A 23,806-nucleotide genomic window follows, 5' to 3' on the forward strand; every position below is an offset into this window, starting at 1 on the left:
TTTTCAAATAAATCAACTCAAAAGGCACACTCTCTTTTTCCAGATTTTTATTCTTAAAAATGAGTCGCGATCTTGCACATGTGTCAGTCCTGACGTGGGCGCCTTTTTCTCCGCCTCCCATGTCAGCTGGAGAGAATTCATGCAGCTGTGCAGTATGTATGCCATCAGCGCTCTACCGTGATCCTACTAGTTTAAAGCTTTGTCACATAGAAATCAAAAGCTGCAATGATTTTCAATATACTGATATGGATAATAGTTGCATAGGATAATAGCCATGCTGTACAATACACATAATTATTAAACAACATGTTCGAATGATTAGTACAGATCTCCTAAAGTAGCTTTATACAGTTGTTTGTTATTCTCAACATTGAAGTGCATCATATTATATGAATAGTCTTAGTCTTGATATCATAGGTGATCTGATACATTGTTACAGTGATTTAACACATACAGTACATACAGTAAGGTCAACCTTAACCAAACTTATTAGAGGGACATTGCAAAGCCCTTAAATAGAATAGATATAGTCAGATCAAATGATAAACTTATAAAATGGTATGCAGCAGAATGATAAAACTATACACGACTGTCATACCAGATTAGGGTGGCATTTTCTTTTACATTGCTGAGTTTTGTTTTTGCACAGAAAATTATCTACATGAAGCTGCTCTCAAGAGGAAAGAGCAGCCCCAAAAAAAAAAAAACCAAGAAAGAAAAAAAAACATCTCTGCCTTCAAACAGAAGGTCAACATCTTGCATGCATTATTTTAGAAGTAGTAGAAATGTCAAATCATCGGATAAATGTCAAAATCATAAACGTCAACACCTGCATGCAGCAACAATGGTTATAAAGTTAACATTAGCGTACCTCCTGACCTCGCACCCTCACACATCAAAATCATAAGGCATGCCTCACTCGACTCCTTCACAACCATACTTTAAACTGCAGATAAATCCTTTGAAAAAACGGCTATGGATTCCCTTCTTGTTTACCTTCATGTGGTCATTGTTGAATGAAACCTGCAAAGAAAAGCAAAGTTTTTCAGTCTCACAGCCTTCTCATGCTGACGCTCTAAAGCTTTTATTGATACAATTCCATAAGTCGGGTCATTTATAATTTGTGCCAACTGGCGTGTAACACATTTATCAACAAATCCCTTTGAATAATTGAAGACTTACTCAGCAGACAGGCTGCTCAGTTTGTGTTCCTCTGGCGGAGGTTCTTGTCCTTGTGGTTGTTGGTTGAATTAGTTTTCCTTAAACGAGACAGAAAACACCACATCAGTTCATAGCGCACATTTTTAAAATGTGCTTATAAGTGCTCAAATATCTAACCAAATGAGGGAGTAGATTATAAGTGTTCAAAGATTTATCAAATACAATCCTATAGAATATCATTAGTTTACAGATTTTAAAATCATCAACTTGAAGAATAACTTTAAGCATTTTTTATACTAAGACAGAATTTAACATGGAAAAAAAAGGTAACATTTAAAGGGTGCTTCACTGGTTCCACACACACAGTAAGTACATCTCTGATTAGATGATCAGTGTTAGCAGGGGAAGTCTCTACTGATCAATAATGACAATTATCATTTGACTTCTAGTGGAAACTAAACAGCTCTTTACTCTGACACATATTCTGTTGTTTGACTTTGGAGGAGGTATACCAGGTCAGGGTCCAGTTACACTTCCTGAACTGGTCTTTGTTTTTTAAATTAAAAAATACAAAGCTAAGGCCCTCACTCTGTTTTTATACACAGAGGGTTTTAAGTTTGTAAGCAGCTTTAAGGACAGAATCTTCCTCCAACTTCTCTTCTAAAAGATGTTTTATATTCACTTGAGTGTTTATAGACAAGTAGGAGTAACAGTTATTGACAAAACACGACATGGTCTCTTCTGTTAGGTTATAATGAAATTATAACAGATCATTTGTTGGCTCTGACTTCATTGTGTACGACACTGTGGGATGGAAAAAGCATTGATTTGTTTTAAATCAGAATGTTTTAAGAGCATCATAGGTGGGACAGTTCAGCTGGATGCTTGTCTCATACACCAAAAATAAAAAACGGCCTTAATTTGACTTTGACTTTCTCTTTGATACGTGGGAATGCAGCAAAACTCCAACACATGACGCTCCCGGTTGTTTGTGACCCAGATTTGAGGAGAACTGAGCTCTAAAGACAGTGAGGACTCGAGGAGTGGAGACTTGTTGATAAGCTACAATAAAAAAAATTAAAAAAACATAGAAGACACTAGAGATAGTGTAATGAAGATACGATGGTGATACTTACACAGGTCCTGCTGGGTCATCATCTGAGGCAACAAGGGAAAATGTGGAGAAACATCAGAAAAATGAAATTATCGCAGGCAGTTGCACACGTGGATGAAGTGATAAGAGTTTATTTTCTATTTTTTTATTTATTTTTTTTATCAGAAAGCATCAATAGTAGAAACATGGAACAGCAGCTGTGACAAACGTCATGTTTTGGATCAGTTCTATGTTTCATGTTTGACCCCAAAGGTAAACTGTGACATGGGATGAAAACAGACGCATTAAAAACAAAAAACAAAAAACATGCTGCAGAAACAACATCTCATAAAGTCATTCACATTTACACTGAATGCAGTCAAGTGCGGCACAACACAGATTTTTAAAAATGCATGAGCAAGTGAGTACTTTACATACAGACAGAATTAGAATTTAAAAAAAAAAAATACTGTTGTCATGCAGTGCTCACAAAGAACAGCTGTTCACTCAGAGAGCTTAGTGAGAAGCAGCTCGGTTAATATCAGCCCACTACTGAAGGTATGAAAGTCACTGACGCAAACACTGACTGCAGAAATGATTCAAAAACACAAACATCCTTCACACTTCTTTGCATGCCATTTTTAAAAGCTTGTGTGTTCTGCAAATATATGGAAGTCACTGCTTTTAAATTCACTGAAAATCCTCAACTGCACGTCACGCTAACGTTGCCTAACAGAAGTGCGTGCTGTGCTGTGATTTGGAACACGATGAGGCTGAATGCTTATTGAAATTCATGACGCATGCCGAGACTCAAACTTACCACAAACACGGTTTAGGTTATGCAATTAAAGGGGGGGGGGGGGGGGGGGGGAGGGGTATGGAGGGGAGATATTACAACAATCTTGTAAAATATTCAACAGCCTAATTTATAGAAAATGCAAGTAAATAATAAATTATTAAGATTTCATGCGAGAATTTGCTGCATGACTCACGCAGTCCACATCCATTTTGTGAGACTGTGAGGATTCTCAAGGTGACCCAAACACGTCTAGAAAATCTGCAACACTTCATTTCTGATCATTGATTGAACCGTGATGACTATTTGTCGCCGTGCAGTGTCACTGACAGCTCTGAGCTGTCAGTCATCCGCTGCACGCTGCATCTAATCAGCACGAGACAACATCTAAATTCTGTTTGAAAGGAAAGGTCGTCCAAATATCATTATTGCGTTATTTATGATACAGCTAGCCCCCCTGAAAATGAAGTACTCAGAAGTATTAGAAACCCCCCCCAAGATGGCATGCGCAGGTTATAGAGCTGAAAGAGTGTCTCGTGGTTTAGGTTGCTGCTGCAGCTTTGGGGACAGCATAAGGTCCCTGGAAAGCCATTCATAATTGAAGCTGTCCACCTGTACAACACTACAGTATCATATTTCTAATTAATATTAAATGTATGAAATGGTCCTGACAAGGTGCAACCTTCTGCAACAGTGTCTGCATGTTGGGTCAACAAGAGCAGGGCTGAATTATTGAACGCAGACCCCGTCAACAGTGTCATGTGACCCTGCTGGTGTCTGTGGCAAAGGAATGACTTCAGCACACAGCGACTAGAACGTGTCACAGTCGTCTCGATGACATAGTTTGTGGACACAGAAAGACCCCACAGAAAGAGTTGCAGACTGAACATTAATAACACCTTCCCCTCATTATACATTACAAACAGTAGGATAATATAACGCTGGTGACTCACCGTCTTGCAAATCGTCGGGCTTCTTGCGCTTCTCATAAACCACTATGATGATGACCAGGATGATGATCTCAGCCAAAACCCCCAGGAGAGGCCATAAGGGGGCCAGGTGGCTGCGGACCCTCAGCACAGACTTCTCCTCGCGGGAGCCGATCATGTTGGTGGCGTTGCAACTGTACTCGCCCGGGTCCAAACCAATGTCCAGGTCCACGATGTGGAGCTCGGTGTAATTGTCTCTGCTGCTGACGAAGAAGCGTCCAGTAGTGTTGTCAACTTCCTACCGAGGTAGAAGAGAGAAGCTGGCTAAACAAAATCACTTTCTCCAGTTTGAATATTCTGTTATATCTGTTTGTTTGTTTTTTTACACTCTTTTTTTTAGGTTTTATTTATTTCAGTTCAACATTATGATATAATCATATTCACAATTTTCCATTTTGTTTTATTTACTTCCTCTTTCTTAAAACTGTATTCATTTAGTTTCTAGTTTTTTTTTAATATATTATTTTATGTGCTGATGTGAAAAACCTGAATGAAAGAACCGCTCCCGTGACATTCAGTATTTACAGTAATAGTGTTGTAGGCCGCAGCATCCACGAGACGAGCAGATAAGAATGCAGCTTTAGAAAAAATGGCAGCTGAAGCTAAAGTGGATTTTAGCCTCTTCAGCTCAATGTTTCCCCTCTGCTTGGCAGTTAGTTGATGATAAGTGGATTGTCTTCTTACACCGGTTTGTTTGTGTACAGGTGTACTAAACTTAGGTAAAAAAGCAGCAATAACAAGATACAGGCTACAGGTGGCTTTAGTTTTTTTCTTATCGGAAAGTATCATTGAACTTAAATATCAGTTTTTACAGGAAAATATGTATACATGTACAGCACAAACCAGGATATTCAAATGACAGAGTTCATGCTACTGACATCTTTATACATTTCTTGAGTGCTATTAGAGCGACTCATGCTTGTCTCAGTTTCCTTTATGGACAGGGTTCATAACGGTATCAGAGAAGAAGTGATGTAAACCTACAGATGTCAGTGTGAGTTTGTGGGACTTTGTATCTGGACTTTCTGGAGTCTTCCTTTTATACAGAGCACATAAAGCCAGAGTATTTCCTGTGTCTTTGGGGGTGTGGCCACCTACAAGTCCGATATAACCAAGAAAACCCGACCTCCTGTTGTCTGTGGTCAGTCTCCTGTTGATTTAAATTCCTTTACAGAAAGAACTGTGATTTGATAGTCCAGGCTTTAGGGTCTAAGTAAGCAAGAGCTAAAAACTGAATTTAGATGTTGCGGCAAAAAACTAGTCAACATGCAAATGAAATATAAAGTCACAGACAACTCATCATTAAATAGTCGTGCAATTCAAAGCCCAGACATTAAAGTCTACCTTTACATTAGGAACGTTTTGATTGACACTGTACTAAGTGAAATGTGAGTGTCATAGGAATTATAGATTACACTGGGGTGGAACTGGACTGGGGTGAATCTTTGTCCTCTCAGGAAACAAAGTGTATATAAGTGTAATAACATTGAGATGTTTCTCATTTTTGGTCCACCTAATCTACTTAGGTGGGACGGCTGTGGCTCAGTGGTATAGTCTCAACTGGAAGGCTGGGAGTTCAATCCCCAGCTCTTGCAGCCACATGTCCGGTGTGTCCTTGGGCAAGACACTTAACCCCAAGTTGCTCCCGCTGCGTATGAATGTGTATCCTAGCATCAGTTACTTCTGATGGTCACTTTACATGTAAACCTCTGCTAACAGTGTGTGAACAGGTAGGTGTGACCTGCAGGGTAAAAAAAAGCTTTGGGTAGACAGAAGACTAGAAAAGCACTGTACAAGCTCAAGTCCATTTACCATGACTTCTATCACAAGGGAAGACTATAACAAACACATTTCACTATTATGCACTATCACCTCGACTTAAGACATGTACAATTTGCAGAAGATCTGTTGCATTGGATTGTATTCAGATGTAAATGGAATTCTTATCAAGTGACTGGAGAGTGTATAATCATTTCACATACCCTATAAACGCCATTTTCGAATTTGCGCCAGGTCCACACAGGGTGAGGGTAGCCTACAGACTTGCAGTAGAGTATAGCACGCTGACCCTCATTCTTATTCTCACTACGCTTGTGGCCTGTGATGTCAGGAGCAGCTAAAACAGAATAACAAAATAACAGAGGTCAATTGTTAGAACACATTCAAGAAATTCACAAAAGATAGCAACAGGACTTATGTGCACGAGGGGATATACATTTTAACGCTGTTGCCATGGCGGTGATTTGTTTGACATGAAACAGGAAGTATTTTCAGGGCCTTTAAATACTTATAGGCACACAATTTGCCAGACACGGCCCCCCAGGGGGGGAGGGAGGTGAATGTAGATGTTTGAGTTGGGTTTTGTCTGTGGGTTTGGCAAAATAGCTCAGTGGCGCCTCCTATAAAATGTACAATAATAAGCACGTTGAATCTAGGATTATGAGATTTGGTAGGCAAATGTACCTTGCCTAGACGTACAGAAAAGCCTCTTGGGCCCATCTAGTTAACTTAACAGGAATTATAGTTTAAAATTTAAATTGACGGGGAGGAGTGGTTAGTAGTAAGGAGCCTGGAGTCCTTTAAGCAGGCGGCCTGGGTTCAAGTCTGATATGTGGTTCCATTCCCACATGTCATTCCCCACTCTGTCCCTCCTCTGTTTCTTACTATATCCACTGTCCTATCTCTGAATAAAGGCATAAAAAGACCCAAAGAAATACACCTTAAAATATGTCAAAGTTAATGGTCAAACATTGTGTATTTTTGGCCATTTCCAGGTGTCAATATTTGACTACCTGACCCAAAAAGCTCTTTTAGGATTTAGGAAGATAAAATAAAGTCAAACTGGAATTACAGCTGCAGGAAAATAAATTAATCTGCTGACTATTTAAACAATAGTAAACAGTAAAAAAAAAATCTTAATATTTAAAGACTGAATTCTATAGACTTAACTTCTTAAATCCAGAGAGTAATATGGGATGTCCTGAAATTCCACCTTTTGTCCTTCCAACAACCTTCAAACCCCCCCTCTTCAATTACTAATATTCATGAAAAAGAAAATCATGTAGGCCTTATATAATGCTGGATATTTTGTCTCGTAAAATTACTGAAAAGATTCATTCGTTAATAAAATACCTGGGAGTTCATTTTTAAATAAGTTTAATTCCATTGAAGGTTAGTATAAATGACTGAGGACATTTGTCTTCTGTGTGAACTGAAGTCACATTTTATAAATAATATCTTATCATTTGTATCTGAAACTTGGGATCAAATTTAATACAGCAGCCAGCTTTATTCTGTGTTTTGTCTATATTCAATTCAATTCAATTCAATTTATTTGTATAGTGTCAACTCATAACAAGTGTTATCTCTATATGACTATTTTATTCAGGCAGTAAATCTTTGTTTCATCCAGACGATCAGAAATGCCCCATAAAAATCAAAGCAAACTGTCACAAAATCCAAATGGCGTTGCATGTGACAGCAGAAAGGCAGAGCAGATTTTACCGTTGAGACATAATCCCTTTGCCATCAGACAAACAAGACACCATCTGCTACCACTGAGCCGGGCATTGCTTAGATGGAGGTGTCAAGGGCGCTGACTGCCCCTGAGCAGCCAGCAGAGCCATTTGAAATCACAAGTCCTCACATGACAGGGCTGCTGGTGCTCAAGGCCACTCTGGCCACATTTATTATCTCCAACAAGGCCTTAAAAATGACAAAAATAAAAAATAAATAAAAGAAAGCCTGCAGCTCACAAATCAACACCTACATTTAACCTCGATGGTCGCGTTGGCTGGAGGAGTCATCTCGAAGGTGTAGACACACATGTACACTCCGGCATCGTCTCCTCTTGGTCTTTTCACCCTGCAGAGCAAAAACTTCTCATGAACACCCAACAGGCTGCTGAACTCTGTTATTAGCATGCACACACGTGAACATTTAGAGAAGTGTTATGTAGACTCCCACTTGTACTCCGTGTTCCTGTTTGGGCCGCGCGTTTCTGGGATCTCCTCCCCGTTCTTCATCCAGTAGCTCTCCTGGTGGACGCTGTGGGCGCTGGTCAGGTTGCACTGCAGTGTGAAAGAGTCGCCTTCCAGGAGGGGAAGTGTGGTTTGTTCAGAGGCGGTGATTGACGGCTCTGTAAGAGAGATACACATCAGCGCCAGCACAAGTGATGCTTGCTGGAACTCGTAGGCGGGGGGGGGGGGATGTAAAAAGCAACACACGAAGGGTTCAGACAGACACCACAGCTAACACACTTTATACAATATAGAGCAGGAAAAGCACTGCAAAGTGGGAGGAATTATTTTGGGAATTAGGGCTTCCTTAAGTAGAAGTCATCCTCTGCATCATTAGCTGAAGGTAGAAGTAGAAACAGTTCCAAAGCTCTGGCAGGGAGATGAAACTCTCTGAGCTGAATTATCAGTACCAAAGATGAGACACTGCATTAGAAAATATCATGGCCTTGATAATAAAATTAATACAAGTAAGAAGAGTACAAGACCATGTCCGTAGAAGAGGTAAGTAGAGAGGTCAACTACAGCTCCCAGGGTGCATTTCAGTAAGAATAATCTGATAGTTGAGCCTAAATTTCTGTGAGAAGGAGCTAATTTATATCAATGTACACCTGAGTCTAACACAAAAGAGTCAATTGTTTAACGTATTCCTGCTTGGAAACAGTGAGAATGACTCTAAGTTAAGGTTCAATTAGCAACTTTCTCGACTGTTCTTTGAAGAGGGAAAAGGCTCAATTTAAGTTCAATAAGAAACAATTGAAAATACTTTTACCTCATTTAAAGTCAACCTGTGAAAAATCCCCACATGGATTAGCTTTTAAACCATGAAGACCTTGATTGGAGTGTTGTATTCTGCTTAATCCTGATTATCTACATCTTGTTTGCACATGCAGCCAGCAGTAAACATCTCAATCGGAGTCATAAGCTGAAACAGGAGATTTGTATTTGGCACCGTCCTGAGGAACCTTTTTTTACTTTCCTTGTTCAGGAGAAAATAAACACACATGGATAAAAATATCCCATTTGTGAAAATTCTCCTGACCTTAACACTTTGAGCAGTTACTTTGTTTCATGATACATTAGGAACTATCTGAATCAAAGGATACATTAACAAAGTGTATTTACATTCATACATATATCTCTTTTTTGTTAGTGCAGAAAAGTATTGAGATTTGACTGCCAGAGTGAGAACAGGCGTTTCAGTTTTTGTTTCAATTTGATGAAAGACAGTTTGTGAAGATACATCTGAATGACAATAATTAATCTTAGTCCAGAAAAACACAGTCTTTTCTGCAGGTTAGCGTTTGATCGTTTAAAATTCAGAAATGTTAGCTTGTGCCTTTTATACAAAGGCAGTATATATACAATATATTTGGTAAAAAATCGGGTGTGAAAGATCAGTTGAGCTGCAAAATTTGAAATCTTGAAACAAGGAACTAAAACACGTGACAACAAAAACAACAATCAGAAGACAATGGTAAACTGAAAACAAAGATATTCAGTGCAGGGAAATGAGAAGATGAGAGCTATAGGGGATAATTAGAAGCGGGAGTGGAAACAGAGCAGAAAGAGATCGGGCTCTGCAGGTCGGAGGGTTGAAGAACTTAAGGACTAGTTGATGAGGGTTTCTTTGTTTTCTGAAGCTTGTAGGGGAGGATGGCATCAACAGAGGAAGCTAGTGGTCCTCTCGAGAGGTCTGAGGGAGGCTGAATCACACGGGAGCTGGTAAATTTGGTTGCCAACAGGGTGGGTTGGGTGTGTGTGTGTGAGGGGGGGGAGATCCTCTACACTGACCACTCACTCTGTAGCACCGTTATGGTGGCCTGAGCACGGATCCAGGTAGTGGCTGGATTTTGGTGCAGGTCGTTACGCCGCGGGTCATTGCTCGCTCTGCACTCGTAGGTCCCGGAATCGTCCAGCATCACACGAGAGACTCCCAACACGCTAACCGCGTTGGCACCATAGGCTGTGTTGATGGACACCCGCCGCTTACGGGCGCCGTCCCACAGCTGCCGGAAGGAATCGGCTCGGTTGATCTCAGAGTACCACCACTGGATTTCTGGCGTGGGGTTTCCCACCACGTCACAGTACAGCTCAAAGGTGTCCCCTGTGAGCTTGGTTTCAGAGAGAGGAGATTTCACGAAGCCCGCTGGGGGTGGGGGTGGTGGTTTTTTTTCCGTTTTTTGGGGGGGATGGAAGGGGGGGGGGGCAGCATGTCCACAAAGAAAAAGAGGTGAAGGATGGAAAGGCAAAAAAAAAATAGAGGGATGAATTAAACAGGAAAAGGAAAGAAACTGAAAATGATTAAATGAAATAATCAAGAAAGACAATCGATTAGAACAAAAGATGAAGAAGAAAAAAATTTGAAATAAAACATTGAGCTGTAGCTAACTTTTCTGTTTCAATTGATTCTGTTGCTACTTTCTTGATTGACTGATTCATTGTTTAGCCCTGAAATATCTAATAATGTCAAACACAATTTCAAGTTTCTAATCCCTGTGCAAAGGGGGACCAGGAGGCTGAGACACAAACATATTCACTTCTCTATTATAGAAAACCAGGAAACTGTACAGCTTATAAAAGTAGGTAGTGAAAGTAGCTCCAACAGGAAACATAGCAGCCCGACCCTTCGCTGTGAAAACATCAACGTTTTAGGATGGGGTATATTTTTTTGGTCAAACAAGACAGAGAAAGAGACGACCTGAGTGAGATCTGCCTCCGCCGTTACTGCTGCTATTCCGAGGACGCTTTTAATTAAATTCTATTGGGACGTCCTTGTCAGAGCTGCTCTCACTTGATTTTGTCAAATTAATGACATTATATAAATTTCTGCCTGGATCGCACAGGGCTCACAACCAAAAAGTCCTCCGAGTGACCTTGTCGTTTACGTTACATCCTATCTGTGAAATGAAAACACTATTTAGGGAAGCATCGGAGCGGAACACGGAGACCAAGCACACTGCAGGGATTATTTCTCTGGATGGCAACGTCTCCGCGTCTGAACTGAATGTAATGGAGGTGAAACAATTGATCATGGCTACACAGAGAGGATGAGGAGGAGGAAGGGTTTATAATCAGAAGCATGGTCTATAGGCACTGTGGCGGGCACACGAGATTGAGAGGAGATTTATAGAAGCTACAGCTCCAGGTCTCTGGGGAGTGTGTGGGCGCACGGTGATAGACCCCCTCTGTTTCCATAGAAGCACCCTACGGCAACCAAGTAGGAAGCGAGGAGTCGGCCAATGGAACAGGACGATCATCACAATCACGTTTTTTTTTGTTTTTTTTAACCCTGCTGTAGAGCCCACAACTGGCTCGTCAATACAACACATTTACAGTACGCTATAATAGATTCCTATACAGTGCTCAAGTACACCTAGGTCATATAATGCAGTCTATAAGCAACAGTCCTGCAATGATCCAACATTCACAAAGGCTCTAATGGTCCCGTTTAGAGAGGAGATGCCTTTACCCTCATTTATATAAATAGGGTGGACATAACAAGCTGTCAACCTGCAGCCTGCAGACTGAGCTTACATTTGATGTCGCTCCTCTCTTAAAACAGCACAAAAAAAAAAAAAATCAGTGTACACAACAAGTACCAGTAAATAACATGACAGTGTTTGAAGAAAAACAACTCAGCTATAACCAGGGAACTGCTGAGAGACAGACCCTGTCACCTCGGATGCTCTAGATGTGTCAAAAGTGCTGAGCCAGAAGCGCCATCCCCGCACGCCTGTGCACTGTACATGTATGAAACACGTCACGCATGGCACGCTGATGTCACTTTAGCTTTGGTATGTGTGGCTCTTACAGTGTGAATGAAACTATAAAGACTACATTTTGTTTATTATGGCCAGAAATCATCCTGAGAAACTTACTTTAACTTACTAAAATGTTATGTTTCTTTGTATTCTCGCCTCCAGCCCCCCACGACCCCGAACGGGGAAAGCAGTATAGATAATTGATGGATGAATGGATAGATGGATTCTCAGTATTTTTTTACAATCGATAATCAACATGTCTTTTCTAAAATGTGATCGATCTGCGAGACAAAATCTTAATCACAATTCATTCAAATAAAAAGGTGACATGGCTAAATATGGCCCAGCTAAAATTACTATTTCACCCTTTGACAATTGAAAAATTGTTGACAATTAGTATTGTAAATATGTTTTTGTGAATGGCATATAACTTAAAAAGTAATATAACTTACTTGCTTTGCATTATTTTGATGGTGTTATTTCTATTTGATATTGGCTTAAATATATTCAGTGCTCAGTCATATATTAAAATATTGTGTTTACAGTTTCTTTTATCTTCAAAGTTTAAATGTTTTTGATTGTTACAACAGAATGACTAGAGATGCTTATTTCTGCTCCATGCGGGTCAAACCATCAATCTAACATTACAGCCATGAATGTTTCCTTGCAGACTTTTTTCTCCAGCTCTCTCCCAGAATCCATTTAAACCAGTGTATCATGAAGCAACTCTGACCACTGTCCCAGTTAATGTACCAAAAACCATTGCATCACATATTGTGGAGCTAAATTAATGCAGAACCAGAGCCTGGCAGACAGTAACAGTTTACAGAGAGTCATTATAGAGTATATCAAAATCTTGAAGAAAAAAATTCTTGTTTTTTCTAAATTAGGATTAATTTAAGTTAGGATTAAATATAACAGGTGATATCAAGTGAGAATTGGCACATTAAGAGATTAAATAATTTAGTCAGTTAACGACATAATCTTTAGCACTGATTTCCTATTCATATTTTTTTTGGAGACTGAACATTTAATCAGAAAAGTAAGCAAGTAATCAATGGATCAATCAATAGTGAAGAACATCTATATATTCCAGATCAAACATTAGACCTTATAATTTCAGGCGTAGGATGAGTTGTCTTTTTTTTTTTAGGTCATTGTCATTTCAAAATGTTTATCTTCGACATGATGCCCTGACTGTTCATCTTTAAATCTTCACTGTTTGCTTACTCATGAATTAGTACAGACCCGAGAATGATTATCCCTAAATGTTCACTTTCTATAAACCATTCACAGATGAGGTAACTGGATACCCCGTTTGCATTTATTAGATAGCCTACTTAAATTATTTCATCATTACTAACAGCTTCTTTACGCAGAATGAACTACAAATGCAGATCTCAGACTCAGCTAGAATTATGACAATTAATAGCATAATAATAATAATAATAAATGTAAAAAATATATTTACAGCACACTGTGGACCTCTCTGAAACCATCTCGCCTCTTTAGACTCACTAGAAAACACTTTCCAGCCACCAGTCTGATGAACAGCCATTTAACCAGCATTGTGAGGTTCTTCTGCTGGAGCGCTGATTGAAGAAGAGATGTCACGGGTGGGTGTGCACTGTGCAGTATAGGAGGAGGAGGAGGAGATGTGTGATGCATTCCTACACATGGTCAACTCCAGCGATATGCCAAGGCTGAAAATTCTCCCTCATTCTAACATAAAGCTTCCAAGAAGAAGAAAACCAAATAGACCCACTAAACACTCGGCTGAGACGGGGGTTCACATTGCACTTAACTGGTTGCTGCTGGGGATGAGATTTATGAGCAGAGGGGTCATTAGGACAAGAACAACCGTGCTGAGAAATCAATGCCATCCTGCGGTGCACTGCATCTCAACGAAGAGTTAACAGATTCACTGTTGCAAGAGGACATTAAAGCCATGATTCCCAGTGCAGCATATCTGCTCTAAAAATAGAAGCATGCAGCAAAATGGACTGATGCTATTTACAGAGCCGCACATCTTCAGAGGTCCTTCATCTAATTGCATACATGCTACGCTCTGTTACAGAGAGCTGGAGTGATGCAGGGATTTATCTCACCCAGTGGGAGAGGATACACTGCTGGATACTAAATCCTGAATTCCCCAGCTTCATCCTGACATACCTGTTCAAACCCCAGAGCATGCTGATTGTATGTGCCTGTGTACATCTTTCAGGAAAGCAGATTTTTTTTTTTTTTACCCATTATGCACATTTTTTCCAATCCCGACAGCCACATTAACTCTTAAATTGTCCTTGCTGATTGGACGGCTCGTGCATTCAGCTCTATAGCCTACTTCAAAAGGACATAACAGGGACACCGCACAGGCCTTCGTTTGGCCCACTTCAGCCTGCAACGAAAACAGATTGTAGCCTATTAATGTTTTATTGGCCCTTCGTTTCAAAAGCCCCCCCCCCCGAAAAAAAACAGCGCTTCATTCGATTATTATGCGTCTCTTTAAGTGAAGCATTTGGGGATTATCTACGGACACTTGGCTGCTGGAGAGACAGTCGTGACGGAATGACAGCGTTCTTAATAACAGAAAACGTCTTGCGAGGTTTCATTAAAAATGCCCTAATGCAGAAGCGACATCCTTGCAAAACAAATTTTCGCCATGATGTGAGATTGGCGTATTTTTTTTTTTCTTTCCAATGAGAGGACAGCTCATTTTCCTACCGTTCTGGGACGAGACGGACTGCAGCATGAGCGCTCCAAATACCGCCAAGGAGAAGGACATGACTGCAGCTCTTCGTTTGCCAGGTATCATCTTCGGAGACGGGGAGATGGAAAATGCCGGTAGACGAGCTGCTGAGGTGAACCTGAAACGGGATACGGTGATGCTGGGTGGATTCGCCGAAGACACGCCAGCAAGTGTTCGCGCAGAGAGAGGGGAAGTGTCGCTGGGGTAGACTGGCAGGACTTCCGCTGGGTACCTGTGCAGCTCTCTGTGCTGCCTGTCAGCCCGGTGCAGTAAGGGAACCACCTTTTTTAAACCCGTGTTATCTGAAATCTCGCGAGATGTTGGGGGTGGGGGGGGGAGCGCAGACCATGGTGCACGCAGCTGAGACAAGCGGACACTTCGCTGCGAAGCGTCCCAAGTAGATCTGAAAACAATTAGAAAAAGAAACACAATCAAAAAAGAAACGATGTAGGACAGCATTTATTCTCAAGCGTTTCAACATAAGCATTAAACAATGGCATCACGTGCAAACATTGTATATTTTCTAGATTAACCCATGTTTAAGATAGCCCTTTTTAGCCCTCCCCCTTGTGTGAGTGAAATAAAGGCCTAATGTAGGTTACATAACCTAGTAGGTCTACTGCAATGGTTATCTGCAATCTAATGAGGCAATTATAGGCCTGTATAACATTAATTGAGTCCACTTTTGACCAGAACATTGCTTCACCAGTTTTCACAGCCAAACATAGACAAGCAGCCTGTTCCCTTGTATATAGAATTAACCAACTCAAGACCAACCGTAGCCTAGGCTATATCGTGCTTAATACATCAAGGCTTTAAATGGTGCAGTTGGTCAAGAGGCTTCACAGGCCAACTAAGCCCTGACCTCACACGAGCTGAGGCTTTAAGTAGACTTTTAATCCTATTTCTCTTTGAACTAATATATGGGGTAATGGCATGGCGGCCTCACACCTACAACACAGTGTAACCTTTGCTGTTTAAATACGCTGAGGCAATAATTTATTGAGCCTGTAGTTGACTGGCCTCAACTAGTAAAAGGCAAGGGACATAGCATATAGACAAGACATCAAGCTGTTCTCTAATGGCTAATGCTCATATAGACTATATTACTCTAAACGTTATGACCAGTTTGTCACAATGACTATTGGATTATTATGGTGTCCCTAAAATTCATGTGAATACAACTGTGAGAAAAAATAATTAATTACAAACAGTGGAAAGTATCATTCAGAAAAAAAAAATACATTTGGACACTTAGCTATTTTAAGTTACATGTCCGAAAAGGAGTGGGAAGAAGTAAACACTAATTGAAACACTCCTTCGTCTATTCAGCTACCGTGTATTATATTTGTAAATTAAGACTATAAATTAAAAAAAAAAAAATTGACTTCTTACATAAAATCTCACCATGTAACTGATGTTATTTACTTTCGCTTTTGCAGACACCATGCAGCATAGTTTTTTGAGGTTTGTGTGAACGTGACTGATGTCAGTTTACTTGAGAAGCCACAGGAAACGTCATAGCACATAGCTACAGTATATCATTTTCGTAATGTTGTCATCTCTAACAAAATTCAGAGTTTGTGTTGTGATTTGGTAAAGCAGGATTTTTACAGACAACATCTCTGTGCTCTCCAAAGTATGATTCATCTTTTAAAGAGTATAAAGTGTTAACTTTGTAGATTCTCGTCTTCAAATAATGTTTAGATGGAGGTTATTTCTATGTTTTTCTGGGTGGCTTTGAAAGTTCAACGTTAATGTGAGAGGTTGACCAAAAGTGCTGAGAAGAAACTCCCACAGTATAAACAGACAAGGGAAGCGGAAGTGCGGGAAAGTAGACAATTTCACCTCCTCAACAACAGAGAGTATTTTTTAAGTATTCTCATTTTAAGGTAGGTCATTTTTTAATCTTAATATACAAATCCTATCAGGTGACAACTTAACCTAATTAGTTCCAGGTTTTATTAAATATAATGTATTATTATATATTACATTCAATAATGGTGTTTTGTGGTAACTGTGATAAATGTCTATAACATTTTTCTTACAATTCAACACTTGGGTCTCCTTTATAATATTCCATAAATACGAATGATATCAAAATAGGTTTTTTTATACATTTATTTAATTAACGTTAAAATTTTGATTTCCAGATCAAACTCGTAAATTTATGGGAATAATATCGAAAATTTAGGAGTTCGAGACCAAACACGAAAATTATGAAAGTAGAACTCTTAAAGTATTTTCCTATAAGAAGATTTACTTTATTGAAATTTCAGTTTTTACACTCTGTAGTCATGCAACACACACATAGGCTGAAGTATATATATACAGACATGCACACAAACAGGATCCTATGGACATGCACACTAAGTGTCTCATGTGCAGAGACCGTTTGTGTCCTGTTCATACATCATTTTACAGATAAACAAGGTCTTGCAAGTTGAAGAATAAACTTCTCTGTTTTTTCTACACGAGGAAATAGCTTTTTCTTATATGTGAAACCTTCACTAAAGTATAACAATATGCTCCACGTGAGTCATTTGAGAACAGGCTGCTGCTGTGCTTCTGATATAGACTCAAATAATGACTTTTTTCTTTAAAGTCTAGAAGAGTTCTCCTTTCATCAGCGCAGGCTGGTCTCGAACTCATAAATTTACGAGATTATTCTCGCAATTTTATTCGTTTTCCTCAATTACTTTCAAGGCAGAAATATGGTTTAGTGTGTGCCGCCAACACGTTAAGTGACCCAATGAACCAAGACATACGAGGGCTCATCTGAATCATCCCTTACATTTCAATGTCCTTTTCATCTGGCATTATTTTTCTAGATTACCATCATCATCATGGGAGCAGAGGGAAATCTGATTGCAGGACTCAAAAAGGAGTTTGAAAAACGTCCAGTTGTGTCGAACGTGATTTTTGGCTTCATCATGACCGGCGTGGAGAAGATGTTGGAGGTGGATTTTGCTTGCCCTTGTAATCCCACTTGGAACGGTGCGTTTGTTGCCCCATTTTTCCTTCTTCCTGCCTGCACAGCTTCTTCACTCATGCTGCTGATTCACGGCTGCAGTGGGTATGAGAGTGTTTTGTGTAGCTTTCTCCCTCCCATTGTGTGGCTGGCTCTGATGTTCCTGGATGGACAATACCTGGTCTGTGCAATGACAGGCTGGCCAGGCACGTTTGTTACTGCCAAAGATACTTACCTGAAATGGTGTAAACCGATCAATGCAGCAAACCAGGCAACAATGCTGAATCAATCACACAGGTTCTACATTCTTTCTCAGGTAAGAGATGGATGAATAAAGCATTCACTGTCCATGAAATAGCCATGCATGACAATGTCGATGCTGATGTTTGTATGTAACTAAAATCTCTGTTAATTACCTACTTTTTAGGGTTTCGGAAATTGCATCGTCGCATTTTTACTCGTCGTACTGATTGCATATATGGTATGCACAAGAGGCAAGAGGGAAAAAGATGAGAAGAATCCTGAAACCATCTCCCTTAAATAATCACCAAAGACCCAAAAGAGACACAAATGACAAAATGTTTTGTTTTACTATGTAAATATTGAAATGATATTAATATGCTATGATATAGAGCCCGGCCGATTAATCGGCCGATATTAGCGTATTCAGTGACTATCAGAATTGGCTAATGTTATCGCAGATATGCGACAGTGTGTGTGTGTGTGTGTGTGTGTGTAGGGATGTAATAAATTACATTCATTACGTTCATAATTTACATTATTCTACTTATCTACGCTTTCAAATGTTCATTTTCTAAGAAAGAAATAACATTGTAATTGATTTTTGCTTTGATACTTTTGATTTTTTAAATATGATGTCTGTGTCTCAAAATAATGTGTTTGATCATATAGTGTAATGTGTAAACTTCCATTAAAAATAAAATAAAATATTAACTGCTCTAACTGCCTGTGATGGTCAATGATATTCATCAGTAAAGCAGTTTCAGTTTTCCCTTTTAGTATGGCTGTCACTTAAAGTCTGGATTCATACATTGAAAGTTCAGTGAGAACATGATGTCACTCATGGGACCCTGAGAAGATCAGACAGTTGTTTCTCATGCAACCTAAATGTCTTTAACCACATCATGCATCACCCATAATACCACAGTCCTCTTGAAATGAATAATCTTTCACACTGAGTGACTAATTATAGAGATGACTTCCTGTTCATCTGCCTGCTGATTGTTACACCATATATCTGCAGCAAGACACACTTCAGCTTTGTTTATGAGTCTTAAGTTTTTGACCCTAATTGTCGTAAACCAGCCTGTTACTTTGACATCTAAGACAAATTGAAATATTAAAGGCAGAGCACATCTTAAAGTCGCTGCAATCACTTTTTGGCAAAGGTAGCAGTGTGCTTGTATAGCTCCATCAAGATATTTCAATTGGTAAAAATATGGCTGAGTGGTAGAGTCGGTTATCTCTGAACTGGAAGGTAGGGGATTCCATTCCCAGCTCCTGCAGCCACATGTCCAATGTGTCCTTGGGCAAGATACATGACCCAAGTTGCTCCCGCTGCTTCACAGCTGCGTCTGAATGTGAATGAATGGATTAGTTAATACTGACAGACACTTTACATTGCAGCCTCTGTCATCACCAGTGTGTGAAGGTATGCTCTGTCTGAAGTCAGTGTGAGTTAACGTGTTAAGGTAGCAGGTAATATTAAAAGGTATTCACTTTAAGCCGGTGGGAGGGGATGATGGCGTTTATATCTTGCTACCGTGCAACTGGTAAATGAGCGAAGTGACAATCCCTGAGTAAAGAAACAACTTCTTTATGTTTCCATGGAATTAAAGAAATTGTCTGATGAGTAAAGTATCCAAGGCACTCCTGTTCCAGTTCCATTACAAAGGTTAAAAAATATTTTTAAAATGACAGGATTTGAGTGATGTGGTTACTAAGTTGAACTTTTTTTAACTAAAAAGTTTCATAATTTGCCAAAACTAAACTCTTGCAGCTAAAGATCCATGGTCCACACTGAACACTTGCAGCCTTTAGGCAGAGGATGCTAACACTAAATGTAAAAGCTGAAAAGTGAAGAGACTTTTTCCTGTGATTGATTTGCAGAATTCTTTAGCAAAATTATCAGGAAAGTTTAGAAACTTGGACAGCAATTTGTCGATGTTCGGAGTGAAACTTATTTCTTAAATTATTTAGATGCTAACTGTCATGAACTCCATATTACAATGTTACAAAGCTATTGGTTTAGGTTACCAGGGACTTCAGAAATTCAACAGGATAAGTGAACAATGAACATAGATGTTAAAACAAAACTTTTTTATCAGACAAATATTGTAAATTACCCTTTTTCAAAGAAATAAAAAGTACAGTCCATATGTTCCTGTAAAGATGCTTTCACAATTTCATCTCACAGTGTAGGAAAGTTTGACATGCTCTCATTCATTCAACCTCTATTTATACTCGAAAGATCATTGAGGGCCAACCCTCATTTACAATAACATCAAGTCATTACAGGAATAATTAGAAAACATTAAATCAAAAAGAAAAACAGGGGACAGATAATACAAGACTGCTGAAATCAGTCTACAAAAGTCTAAAATTTAAGTAGATAATTAAGCGATAGCAATAAACAAACACACTCATGTAAATAAGGAAAAGCTGATTTTCCCAGTTCCGATTTGACTCGAGGAACATTCAACAGTAAACGTCTTGAGGAACGTGTCTCGTAATGCCCAGTCGAAAGATGGATAAGTTCTGTCAGGTATGAGAGTAATTCTTCTGTGAGAGCTTTATAAATAAAAAGATGCCAGCGCATATCACGTCTTTCTGTTAGAGATGACCACCCAACCTTGTTGTACAAGATACAATGATGTGTATCATAGGGGTCACCTGTAATAAATCTTAATACACAGTGGTAGACAGAGTCGAGACGTTTAAGCGTTGTGGCAGGTGCATGCCTATAAATAATATCACCATAGTCCAAGACTGACATAAAAACAGACTCCACAACCCTCTTCCTACAGAACATTGGAAACATTGGAACATCTTCCTATAAGATTATTAATGTTGAAATTAAATGTCAGTCTTTCATAAATCCACATGCCCAGATATTCATATTCTGTGACTCTCTCAATCAATAGCCCATTTCTGGCAACTATCTTGATGTTGTTTTCGTTCATTTCTGTAGCTCTCAAGAAAAGCATACATTTAGTTTTGTCAGCATTAAAGGACTAATCGCACGTCATTTAGGGTATCCTGCAGTACATTAAAAGACTGCTGCAAATTTGTGTGACATTGTTGTCACACGATGTGGGATCTAGGCTGACGTTCTCAAAGAGGTTACCAGCTGCCACAAAATGTGTGTTAAAGACTTGACAAACTTCTTTTTGATCAGAGAGAAGGAGATCATTCACCGTGATCTGATTTTGAATGGTCAAGCTTTTGTTCTTATTTGTGTTTGCAGCTTTACAGCTCATGACGTGGAAGAACTTCAGTTTAGGCAGTGGTGGGTGAGAGGGAGGAGAAGTCTTCAGTGATGGTAACTGTTTCTGCTGTAAAATCACTAAAACATTAAAGGAAGAATGTTGTGACTTTTGATCCAGTAGATGTCGACCTTGAGCACTAGCATTAAACCAAAGCAAACAACAAACTGCCAGTCTGAAGCCTCCACTCTCCTCCAGCGACACACCTCTAACCCCTCTCCACCCGCGTTCGCACAAAGGAGTTACCAATTGGAACGGACCATAATTAATCACCATTAAGCACAAGCAGCGGACAGAATTCTCGTGGCTTCACATTACACATAAATTGACACAGAATGACCGTGATCAAAAGACACTTAAGTGACATCCACATAAGCAGTTAGTAGGCTATGCTATTCTTCTTTTCTCTAGTCCTTGACTAAAACAGCTTTATAAGCAAGGCCGTCCCGTCCATGTAAACATGATGTAAACACGGTTCCCACAAAAACACAGCTGGCGGGACTCACGTTTCTCACTCATTGTAGACAGACGATGTACTTAATTTCTGCTGTATTTATGTGTAAACTGTCGCACATTCTGCCTTTAAAAGGGAAATTTTCGCAAGACAAAAACAACAAAGGAAAATGATATGTTGACATCTTAACGAGCAGTGAAGAGTATAATGAAACCTTTGCTCAGCTTGGACAACCCCTTTGCAATGCGCATGTGGAAACTGGTTATAGGTTCATTGACCAGAAACACACAATAAATAGGCCAAGTTGCTATGGTGAATGGTGACTCCTGAAGAATGGACAGCAGAAGAGACATACATCAGTCATTAAACAGGCATAAGAGAAAGTATTCTTGAGAGAGAAAACCTGAGAAGAGCTCATTTTAAAGTCCTATCATAATTCTGCTGAACGCATATAGGTGTGGTTTTCATGGACAGAAATTTGACAAGGGATGCAAAAGTGCTCTCACATGGTTTGTTTGAGAAACTTCTGGTTTTGTTTGAAATTTCAGAAGACAGTTTGTTCAGCACTTCTGTTACCTTGAAGCTCTTTGTGCCAAACCATGATGATCTAAATCGGAGATAAAATAGATTTTTTGCAACATCGGAGCAGTATAAAGCAGTTGGTCAAGCTCCTCTTGCATTCGGCCCCGTGCACCTAACGTTTTGTCAATTGTTTTCAATGAGGAGACACCGTTATCAGCAGAAAGTCGCTGCCCCGGACAAAAAAGTGCAGCTCCCAGCGTCTTTTTTTATGCTTCTACTGGCAAAAGTGTGATGTAGTATATCACCACCAAGTAGCCTATACCTCCAAGTAGATGGTTTATTATGTAGAGTGAAAATTATGGAGTTACACAAATATTTTTGGTAGACTTTGGAGATATCTTCAACTCTTTGTGATATAAAAGTCAAACTAAAGCTTAAAAGATTAACGTCTTGTTAACAATTTGAAGCTTAATTGAAGTAAAAGAATGCTGAAGTGAAAGGTTTTTTGTAATAGAAAAGCTGAATGTTATAGAAAGTATAAAATGTGGAAATGTAGAAAAGTCCTAGCTGTCATGTACTTAAAGAGGTGAACAATTTGATGGCTGAATTCCACATTGCCCCTAAAACACAGTAAGCTATGTTTAGTGTTAAATTAGTTTAGGAGCAACTTTGTAAACACGTTTTCTTCATTTAATAAATGCATTGCTTTTTATATTATTTCTTTGTTGAAATAAGTTATTGTAGTTCTTCTGTATTTGTTTGTGAGTTACCTGGCCGTTGTTGTCTTCTCTCGTTTGGCTAACGCTAAGGACAGATTCTTGTTCTTCCTCCCATTTCATGGCGTCTGGCCCTCAGCTTTTTATGTGAATTACCGCCACCTACTGTTTACATGATGTCCCTTTCTACTTTCTCTTGCTCTTAATCTTTCTCTGGAGTATATCTGGCATTGTAAAATAACATGGTCTTCTGATTCCTCTACCTGGGAGTGTTGACAAGAAAACTAAGTGGCGTGTTTTATTATTGTTATAATATTCTTGTAGACTGACTAATATTTTCTTTGTGCTCGTTATATTTGCTGTTCCCACTTTCAGCTATAAATTGTAAAGGTGTCTAAATGCCTGTGGTGCATGTGTCTCAAATGCTCTGCCATTCTTCCCTAATGTTGTCTTTGATTATTCTTTACCTTCTGAATTGATACTTCCATGTTATCCAGTTTTTTTTATCCAGCTTGTTTTGCTATTGATCTGCATGTTTGTTTTTCTTTAATCCCTCTGTGTGCGTTTATCCCGATGAATCTTATTGATATATTTGTTATTTTTCATCTATAAAGAGTTTAATATATATTTCATAAATAATATCCTGTCTACTGTGTGGTTTAAACTGCTGTACTGACAATAAAGCTGAACATGAATCTGAACAAAGAATGACTTTGTTTGTAATCTGTGCTTGCTCTATCCTCTGTAATGCTGTAGCAAACTAACAAGTCATCTGATGTTCTTCTTTTCACTGAGTATTGTAAAGTTGGATAACAGAATAAAAGATGGTGTGGATGGCTGAACCTGGCTTTATAAAAGCTCCAGCAGGAAGTTGGAAAGAGAAGACCATAGGGGAGAAAACAGGAAAAGAAACAGAGCGTTCTGAGAGAGCTGGTTTATACAGGGCCACAAACCTCCTCTGGTGCTTGATTCATGTTATATTTTGACCAAAACACAGCACAGATGTTTCATTTAGACCACATGGGACTGTTTGAAAAGGTGGAGAAGGGGAATAATATGTCCTCTTTAA

General features: G+C 39.3%; 1 protein-coding gene and 1 long non-coding RNA gene across 3 annotated transcripts; one reads left to right on the forward strand and one right to left on the reverse strand.

Moving 5' to 3' along the window:
- Positions 1-30: 30 nt before the first annotated feature.
- nptna (neuroplastin a) lies at positions 31-14,811 on the reverse strand. The gene is made up of 8 exons (XM_020658777.3): positions 14,544-14,811; positions 8,006-8,177; positions 7,809-7,903; positions 6,022-6,155; positions 4,004-4,277; positions 2,298-2,319; positions 1,183-1,259; positions 31-1,023 (listed from the first exon to the last, which is right to left on the reverse strand). Exons 1-7 carry the CDS (start codon positions 14,632-14,634, stop codon positions 1,199-1,201), a joined length of 849 nt encoding a protein of 282 aa, XP_020514433.1. The 5' UTR covers positions 14,635-14,811; the 3' UTR covers positions 31-1,023; positions 1,183-1,198.
- Positions 14,700-18,502, forward strand: LOC114921797 (uncharacterized). 2 transcript variants are annotated; one of them, XR_010666696.1, is made up of 3 exons: positions 14,700-14,837; positions 17,400-17,855; positions 17,967-18,502. It is a non-coding gene; the product is annotated as an uncharacterized lncRNA (long non-coding RNA). The 2 variants fall into 2 exon arrangements; XR_003810120.2 differs by lacking the exon at positions 14,700-14,837 and adding an exon at positions 16,053-16,460.
- The last annotated feature ends 5,304 nt before the right edge of the window (positions 18,503-23,806 follow it).

The sequence above is a fragment of the Labrus bergylta genome, chromosome 7 (genome assembly GCF_963930695.1).
Source record: "Labrus bergylta chromosome 7, fLabBer1.1, whole genome shotgun sequence".
Lineage (NCBI taxonomy): Eukaryota > Metazoa > Chordata > Actinopteri > Labriformes > Labridae > Labrus > Labrus bergylta.

What these genes read in the sequence shown, in the direction of transcription:
- nptna (XM_020658777.3), bottom strand. Translation starts at nt 14,634, where the DNA reads ATGATACCTGGCAAACGAAGAGCTGCAGTCATGTCCTTCTCCTTGGCG. An exon ending in CGCGACCATCGAGGTTAAAT is followed by an intron (nt 6,156 to 7,808) that starts GTAGGTGTTGAT and finishes ATTCTGTTTTAG; the next exon opens with CTGCTCCTGACATCACAGGC. An exon ending in GCCCGACGATTTGCAAGACG is followed by an intron (nt 2,320 to 4,003) that starts GTGAGTCACCAG and finishes TTGTTGCCTCAG; the next exon opens with ATGATGACCCAGCAGGACCT.